The 9,216-nt window shown below is 31.4% G+C and overlaps 1 protein-coding gene across 3 annotated transcripts; it reads right to left on the bottom strand.

The window, feature by feature from the left end:
- Positions 1–338: 338 nt before the first annotated feature.
- LOC123891485 (probable anion transporter 4, chloroplastic) lies at positions 339–3,730 on the bottom strand. 3 transcript variants are annotated; one of them, XR_006803130.1, is made up of 7 exons: positions 3,470–3,730; positions 3,317–3,378; positions 2,042–2,095; positions 1,869–1,952; positions 1,571–1,682; positions 1,333–1,470; positions 1,078–1,224 (listed from the first exon to the last, which is right to left on the bottom strand). XR_006803130.1 is itself a non-coding variant. In XM_045941359.1 (7 exons), the coding sequence occupies exons 4-7, from the start codon at positions 1,908–1,910 to the stop codon at positions 1,156–1,158; spliced, it is 396 nt and encodes a 131-aa protein (XP_045797315.1). In that variant the 5' UTR covers positions 1,911–1,952; positions 2,042–2,095; positions 3,317–3,378; positions 3,470–3,730; the 3' UTR covers positions 1,078–1,155. The 3 variants fall into 3 exon arrangements, 1 of the variants encoding a protein (XP_045797315.1); XM_045941359.1 differs by having other exon boundaries at positions 1,536–1,682; XR_006803129.1 differs by lacking the exons at positions 1,078–1,224; positions 1,333–1,470 and adding an exon at positions 339–558 and having other exon boundaries at positions 1,536–1,682.
- Positions 3,731–9,216: the final 5,486 nt, after the last annotated feature.

The following is a 9,216-nucleotide window of genomic DNA, read 5'->3' as shown; positions in this document are numbered from 1 at the left end:
GATATACAACTACAATACTAAATTTGATGCATAACAAAGTAACTAAACACATGCATCTGCGGAACTTAAAAAACTCAATAAACTTATACAAGCAAAACATGTATCAAATTTGATGCATAACAAAGTAACTTTAAATTCAATCTAAACTATACATTTTTAAACCATGCCACATTTCATATGCATTAAACTGAGGCTATAAGCATACTATCTAACCATGATATTTGCTTAAAACAAATTTGGTGTCTGCTTCAATCCTAGAGGAAATATTCAATTTAAAATGCTGAAAAGTTTCCATCCAACAGATACAGTGGTTTTGATTCCTTAAATCAAATACAAAAGGAGAAACCAATGTTTTTGACATAAACATAAGAATGTACCTGTGATGAGTAAACTTGTTGCCAGACATTGTTGAAAGGCCAGTAAGATCAGGTTCCATATATTCGAAAATAAGGTACAAGCTACCAGAAAGCTTTGAAGTAATCATTCCTTCAAAGCAACAATTTTGTTAGTTTCAAGATCGCGAGCTCTACAAACACTGCTGTAAGTTCCTTGACCAATCTGCAATGTTATAAATAATAAAGATGTGATAAATAATAAAGACATGAATTAACTAGCAGTGGATTATAGAAGATGAAGAAAAAAAATGCGTTGAAATGAGAACATTAACAAAGACGCACTTAAGCTCAAAAATAGTCTACCTTCCAAGGACATTGTCTTTAAAAACTCATCCAACCTAAACAAGTCAAATTGCCTAACAACGTTGTATATATAGCAGTACGTAGTCATGTAAAACACATTCTTATAAGACAACAAGTGTCAAAGCTAAGGAACAAAGGAATCAATAAAGTCCCCCAAGAGCAAAATTTCATAAGTTTTACATAACATTACTTCAAAGAAAAATGTGAGTAATCCACCCTTCCATCACATGCCCTTTGGGCCTCGTAAGATGAGGCAATTTAGGTGCTTTGTTCAGGTCAAAATAATATTAGAATAGGAATATGAACTCTTTAGACTTCATAAGCACAATCTATAACATGGATTATCCAAAGTCTTTGGCATCAAACTCTTTAGATTTCAAATGCACTTACCAATGAAAAGGTTTTGTAAATGTGATTAAATGTGTTTTGAACGTCAAATTGTATATTGTATACAGTATCAGGAGGTTTTCAAGATACAGTAGAAATCATACCATGTATAACACCAGAATACTGTGGTGCGATCCTCCTGTGATAAAAAATAAAATGAATATAAATTAGAGTGACAAGACTTCTAAACATGTGTGTGTGTGTGTGTGTGTATATATATATATATTACATGACAGAAATCAGAAACCTGAAAGTTCACAAGAAATCTAGAGTGACCGAAAGATTTCAAGCCAAAGGTTAATGTAAGCCAAGCAGAAGCAACCGAGGGGTTTTGTGCTGTTGCTAAACCAATGAGGCTAAGTCCGGGACCAACAAAACCAATGGACTGCAGTGAAAGCTCTGAATTAGCAATATCCGTTAAAACTAATGCACACAAGTGTATTGACATACCTGCATAATCTTATGAGTCAAAGTCACACTTGTACCACTTTGTATCATCATATCTAACCAAAAGCCAGCAAGGTAATTCATGATAGCCATCACAACCCATGGAACGGCACTAAACCATGCCGCCTGCCTGATATCCACACGATATACCTATAATGGAATTCATTTACATTTACATGGAAACAAACAACCTATCATGTCTATAAGCTCTTTTCAGTGTACTTCAATAAACTCTTCAAGATATAGCTTATAAAAACAGCTAAGCATTAATATGAAAACAACTTATGGCTTATCATATAAAAATTTATTCAATAAGCCATATAAATGGAATTTAACCTTTAGTGCCCATGTCTCCTCATATTTGGATGTTATAAGCATCAAGCTTATGCCAACAAGATGAAGTTCCTCTCTAGGTACAACCTGACGACAAGAATCAGTCAACAATATTAGGATTCAAATTGAAAATTTCTTCTTACAGTTCCTTTACAGTCAACAATACAATTATATACCTTTAAAATTAAATTTAAAGTTCCTTCTTACAGCTTGTTGAGTAGTCTTCCCACCTGAATAAAACCACAAATTCAATTATCTTCTCTTCTTCTCCTAGCTAGAAAATATATTAAAAACTGAAGAAAAACCCGATGCAAGGCTCCTTACAATAGAAACCGAGTCAAAATGCATACAAGTTTAAGAGGGGAAACATCTGAATCTCTTGACAAAGAACTCATCAGTAGAAAAATATACACAACAAAAAAGAGAGTACCATATATATTATGGCTTAGAATTCCGGTGTGAAAAAGAAAGAAACATAAAGGATGACACAAGTAAAAAAATCACAATTGTAGCATGGGATATAAAATCCACAAGGAACCCTGACCTGGTATTATTCATTGTCAAAACAAACCTTTTATAAATTACTACACATGAAGAAAATGAAAAAACAATGAGATTATAGTATATAATAGAAGTTAATTGCATATGTATCTATGGTAATCTTCAATGGATCTGAAATTTGAACATAAAAATTACCACATCACTAATATTATAGCATTAATCAAAATGATACAAACTCAAATTACCTCTTGCATATTATGAATTGACAAATAAAAGACATATGATATACCACATCATTGATACAAAGCTTTTGAAGAAAAACTAAAGGAATCAAATTATACTACAAGAAATAGATGTTTACGAACAATGATCAATCAAACTAAATGGCTGCATTTTTCTGTCATTTTTATCATCATTATAAATGCCAAAAAAAATCATAATCACACTAAATCAAGTGAACGTTACTCTCACAGTCAGTCTTACATATCAAATGCAGTGCCCCATACACAAGCCAATCAAGTTTATTAACATGTTTTGCAACTGATGGAAATGATAATCACACTAAATCAAGTGAATTTTACTGTCACAGTCAGTCTTACATATCAAAATCAACACCAAAGTCCTATGATCCTTTGTGCATAATGCACAAAAGATTCAACTGAACACAATATAAAAATTATCAAAAGAAAACCTAGAGCGAAATCAAGTTCATAAGCCTTCAAATTAACACCAAAACAGTGTGATTCTGCGGTGCGTAACGCACTGTCACTATCAGTGTCGTATATCAATCAAGTAACATTCAAAATCAACAACAAATTCATATGATTCTATAATTTCTATGCGCATAACACACAAAATATTCAACTAAACACAGTATAAATTTTTTTTAAAAAAAACTAAGTTCATAAACATTCAATTTAACACCAAAGCAGCATGATAAATAACAATACCTTGACGAAATTTTCCGGAACTTTATCACAAATTGCAAGTGGTTTCGAATCTCTTCCACATGCTATTACCAAAATCTCAAATCAACAACCGGAAAAACACACAAAATCGAAATAAATAATTAAACAGTTAAATTAAACAGAAAATTCGTGTACCTTCATTAATTGAAAAACTCGAATTGTGTTTTCGGGAGTTAGATGGAGTTAAATCGTTGAAGTGAAATGAGAAAAACCTAGCGATGGCGAAAATTGCTGTAACGGAAGGAGTTAGGAGTCCGTTACTGTTAACGGAGAGAGGAGAATCAGAGAGCGAAGCAACGGAACTGACGAAATGGAGTAGTAGTGATAAAAGGTATCAGGATTGTTCATGGAGGAAGGGATTTGGATTGCGTTGTGATTCCGGCGGAGACATTTCCGATCTGCGGTAGTGGAATCTCTCTGTAACTGTGTGAAGTGAAGTGAAGTGAAAGAGGGAGAGTTTCCGAAATCGTTGGGTTGGAGAGAGTTCTCGAGAGTCGAGAGGGTGCTTCTTTCTTTTCTTTTTTATTTAATTTTTTTGTTGGAAAAAGGTGTTTTAGAATTTTCCTAAATAATAGTAAAGTAATAACTGTTAAAACTATTTTGGTAGTAAAAAGTCACTTCTGTAACTTGAAACAAATATGATTTGTAGCGAAATTGTGGTAGCTAATCTGATATTTTCTTGTAGTGTATAAGTAATATGTTTTGGATGATTTGAAGTTAGTTTGTATTATAAGAGTTTCTTTTGCCGCTCTACGAGTGTCTCAAATATCATCCGCTACTTAAATATCTTATTGTGTTTTTTTCCTCAAATTTCTCATTTTTACTACTTAAGTAGCGGATCTATAAAAATAGGGTGTGCGAGAAACTCGTTGATATCGGATGAGTAAAAATAGGGCGCGTGAGAAACTCGTAAGTAGAGGATGAATAAAAATAGGACGGACGAGAAACTCATAGGTAAAGGATGATTAAAAAGAAGGTGCACAAAAACTCTTAGATAGCGGATGAATAAAAATAGGGCGCTCGTATTTTTACTTATATTTGTGTGTATTTAACACTTGTTATTGCCTTGTTCTTTCTTCTTCTTTGAAACCCAAAATGATTTGCTCACTATCGGCTGACTTTTCTCGTCCATTTGATTTTTCTTTTTCCTTTGTTTTTTTCTTGGGAGACTTAGGTCGTTTTCCTAGTCTTTTTTGAAAGAGCACAGGAAGCAAGTAGTACAAGTGGTGTAGAGATACAGCTGTAAAAATGGCTGGCCCGCTAAGCCCGATTTTTTTTCGGGCTTGTGCTTTCAAAATCCTAGCTCAAATTGTATTTGGGCTTTTTAGCCTGGCTTGATAAAGTCCGTTTAAAATATGGTCTAGCCCGAATGGGGCACGGGTGGTCTAAAAGCCCGAATAAATTATACTAATAATTTAATTTTTCAAAATAAATATTATAAGTAACATCTTTTGGATGATTTGAACTTAGTTTGTATTATAAGAGTTTGTTTTGCCGCTCTACAAGTGTCTCAAATATCATCCGCTACTTAAGTAGTGGACAGTGTTTTTTCCTCAAATTTCTCATTTTTACTACTTAAGTAGCGGATGTGTAAAAATAGGGCGCGTGAGAAACTCGTTGGTAGCGGATGAGTAAAAATAGGGCGCGCGAGAAACTCGTAAGAAGCGGATGGTTAAAAATAGGGCGCGCGAGAAACTCTTAAGTAGCGGATGAATAAAAATAGGACGGACGAGCAACTCGTAGGTAACAGATGAGTAAAAATAGGGCGCGTGAGAAACACATAAGTAACGGATGATTAAACATAGGGCGTGCGAGAAACTCTTAGGTAGCGGATGAGTAAAAATACGGCGCACGATAAACTCATAAGTAGCGGATGAGTAAAAATAGAGCGCACTAGAAACTTATAGGTAGCGGATAAGTAAAAATAGGGCCCGCGAGAATTTTTGATGCTAAATATATGTATAATATAAGAGTAATGGTTAACATAGCGTAATAGTTAATTTGAATGTTCAATTTTGCTATCCACAACACAGCGGAGTAGTGTTTTTTGTTATTTATAATGTTGAATTTGATTACTAAAAGTAAAAAAATAATAAATAAAAATCACGCCGCCCCGAAAGCCCGACAACCTGTACCGGGCCGTGTTGTACTCGGGCACTAATTTTCTTAGCCCGGTCGACAAAGCCCGAAGCCCGACCGGGCCGGCCCGAAACGGGCCGGACCACCCGTTTTGACAGCTCTAGGGTAGAGAGTTGCACATAATCATTTAGTTTGACTGAGTACGTGTTTGGCTGCTTGACATTCGAGTCTACTTCAAAGACAGTTTATTTTTTATTTTTTATTTTTTTTATAATGGCAAGTTGGCAACTTTAATTATAGTCACTATTATTATAAAAGTAAATTTGACTTATAATTATATTCTCTTTGATCACTATGATTATACTCCCTCTGATTACTATTATAAGTAAAAAAATCACATTTTACGTTTATTGAAAAATGAATATATTTGTATTATATTATCTGGACCAGATATATTCATTTTCCAATGAAAATGAATATATTTGTATTATATTATCTGGACCAGATATATTCATTTTCCAATTAATATAAAAAATGATTTTTTGTTTATAAAAAAATGATATTTTGTCTCTTTTTTTTTTTTTGACTAAAGAAAAATAAAATAAAATGATATTTTGTCTCTTTTGATTAACTAGAAGTTGGTATATTTTATTGTCCTACGTGACGCACTGGGTTAGGTCTATGTTCCCTCAGTTTTTGTATATATTTTATTTTATTTTATTAATAATAATACGAGCCTTAGGTGAAGGACGAGAAGGATAGAGATGCCAACAAAAGTTGGAATTTCTGTCCTATCTTGATGTCTAGATGCTATTAATTTATCAAAAAGAAACTTTTATATAAATTTCTAATTTATGAATATGTTTTAAAAAACCATTAACCATATTAATATCTCAGTTTTGTTGTGGTTATGTCTTTTTTTTCATTGTTGCTTGAAGATTACTCGAATGAAAGGTAAACAAATGACAAACTCTCCCTATATTTTTTAACATTGTTGCATGCACAAGACAAAAATCAAATCCAAAACATTGGTTGAGTTATAAGAGACATGCATCTAAGTGTTTTTGCGTTTTTTGAATCTCATAGTTGATTGTACCACTTGTATTCAACTTATGTTATCAATAAATTTGGCCAGTTCAAAATACCAAAAAATTTGTGTCAATAATTTAATAACTTACTATTAATTTGGCCCTTAATTTCATCTACTTATTATTAATTTAGTCTCTAACATATTTTTAGAAGGACTAATATGAATATACTTTGGTGGTAGAGTCAGGGATCTTTTTGAAATATTCACAAATTTGGTAGTTTTTATTTTATTTTTTATTTTTTTTATGAATAAAGTATTTTTTTTTTTTTTTTTAAAAGTTGATGGTTTATAAGTATCACCAACTTATTTACAAAGAAAATACTACAATTGCTGCTGCCAAGGATCGAACCCCTGACCAACAGCCTACACCCGCTCAGTCAGCAAGTGCTATTATCAATTGAAATAGAGATTTTAAATAAAATTTAATACTACCGTCGTCCCTAGTTATAAGATCCACTGAGAAAATTGTGGAGATTAAGAAAGTGAGTTGTGACATTAAATTTGTTATTGATTGGTATTGTTTTTATAATTTTATCCTTCAAGAGAGATAATAAGTTATCATTTTCCAAAATATAAACAGGAAAATAATGCACGTCTTCTAAGAGAAGAACTCGTAAATAAAATGACTCTGTCATAGATGGTTGCAAGTCATGGGTTAGAAATTCTTTTTTATTTTTTACAAATTTAACAAATGCTAATTTTGAAATAAATGATTTGTCAATTTTTTTTTCGAAATAAATGAATTTTGTAAACAGAAATAGAAAATTCGAACCGCGTTATATATGGATTACCTTTCGTTCATAAAAATATAATAATTTGGGATTTTAAACTATCACTGATAAAAGTTTAAAAATAATTATCAAATGTGAGACAAGTTATAACTATTTTTTAGGTAAATAAAGAGCATTATGAGACATCATAGTGACTAGTAGATATCAGAGAGACATCTATTAGCACTAATCATATACCTCTTTGCTCATAAAAAATTGATTTTTTTTTTACACAAGATAAGTTATAACTGAAATAAATTTCCAAATAATCATCATATACGGGATAAATTATCATTGTAAAAATTTCAAAACGATTATCATATGTGAGACAAATTTTAACTAAATTTTTTTTCAAAAAAAACTATTTTGTACCGGATAAGTTATAACTGACATAAATTTTAACTACCATATACTATAATGTACTAACTAAATCAAACACTGTTGTACCAAAAAAAAATAAATAGATAAAATATGCTATCAGATACCTGACAAATTATAACTGATAAAAAATTCAATATAATTATCATATATACTAATTAAATCATACGCGGGACAAAATACAATACTGATTCAAATACGAAAAAAATTATTTATCAGTACAAAATATATACATTGATAAAAAAATATGTTTTCGCATACGGAATAAAATATAAAAATCTCAAAATTGCTATTATATATACTAAATAAATCATTAAATATTAATGAAAGTCTTCTATTTTTTTTTCAAATGACTGTCCTAATGCATTATTTTATTTTCTTAATTTTAATTAGCAAAGTTTAACTTAAAAAAAATATCGGCGTAAAGTTACGATCCGTGGGATAATACGGATCTATTGCTATATATATATAGTATAGTATTTAACGCTTGTTATTGCCTTGTTCTTTCTTGTTGTTTGAAACCCAAATCGATTTGCTCACTATCGGCTGACTTTTCTCGTGCCCTTCGATTTTTCTTTTTCTTGTGACATAGTACTAGTTGGTAGGGGTATTTGCGGTACGGTTTGGTTCGGTTTTGAACATAAATGTCATCCTAATTGCGAGATAAAAATGCATGCGGTTCGATTTGGTTCGGTTGGTTTTTAAAAAGTCATCCAAACCAAACCAAATCAAACCAATGCGGTTAGGGTTGGTTCGATTTGTGCGGTTTATCACGATATAAAAAATATGACAATATTTCCAACTTGTTACAAAATAAACATAGAAATTTTATTTTATTTCATTGTTTACATTATACAATATGCATATACAGAAATCACATATACGTAATTGTGAATAAGAAGTTGACTTGTCCTCTTAATTATATTTATTAGTTTGTTCCTAGAATAAGGAAAACAAATCAGATATTGATTTGTTCTCATTAAATATAATTATTTAGTGTAATTACCTGTATAGCCTTAAAAGCCTATTTCACATTTAAATTTTTATAATTTCTTCAACATTAAGAAAAAGCTAATAAAATGATTAGCACAATAATTAAAAGTTAATAAAATAACAAATATGATTAAATAATAATATATTTTTTCTTTGGCAAAAAAAATATAAATAATAATATTATATAAATAATAATAATTAAATATAAACAGGCCGGTCTATCAGGCTTTGTAGACTTTTTTAGAAGCATGAGCCTGACCTATTTATGTAAACAGACTTTTTTCAAAGCCTAAGCCTGACATTTTTAATAAACAGGTCAGACCAGGCTTACACAGACCAGGCCGAAGGCGCCTGTAGGCCGCCTGGCCTATTCCCAACCCTAAACACCGGTAACGTAATCAACAAAGATACACCTCAATTTTTATTAGAAAGAATAAAATTAGCTTATTGTATGTGCCCATGTATATCCCCCCTCTCACTGTCTTAAGCCACGTTCCAATCTCAATATATGAACCAAGCCTCTTTGTAAGTTGAAAACATGTGTATGCACTGTATTCCCCTTTTATTTCTTA

The sequence above is a fragment of the Trifolium pratense genome, linkage group LG6, assembly GCF_020283565.1.
Source record: "Trifolium pratense cultivar HEN17-A07 linkage group LG6, ARS_RC_1.1, whole genome shotgun sequence".
Taxonomy (NCBI): domain Eukaryota; kingdom Viridiplantae; phylum Streptophyta; class Magnoliopsida; order Fabales; family Fabaceae; genus Trifolium; species Trifolium pratense.
The sequence above is the reverse complement of the archived record's forward strand: the minus strand, read 5'-3'. Positions and strand labels throughout refer to the sequence as shown.

Coding starts and splice junctions, on each gene's coding strand:
- LOC123891485 (XM_045941359.1), bottom strand. CDS start 1,910: ATGCTTATAACATCCAAATATGAGGAGACATGGGCACTAAAG. Junction 1,683..1,868: donor AGGAGACATGGGCACTAAAG/GTTAAATTCCAT, acceptor ATTCCATTATAG/GTATATCGTGTGGATATCAG. Junction 1,225..1,332: donor GATTTCTTGTGAACTTTCAG/GTTTCTGATTTC, acceptor TTTTTATCACAG/GAGGATCGCACCACAGTATT.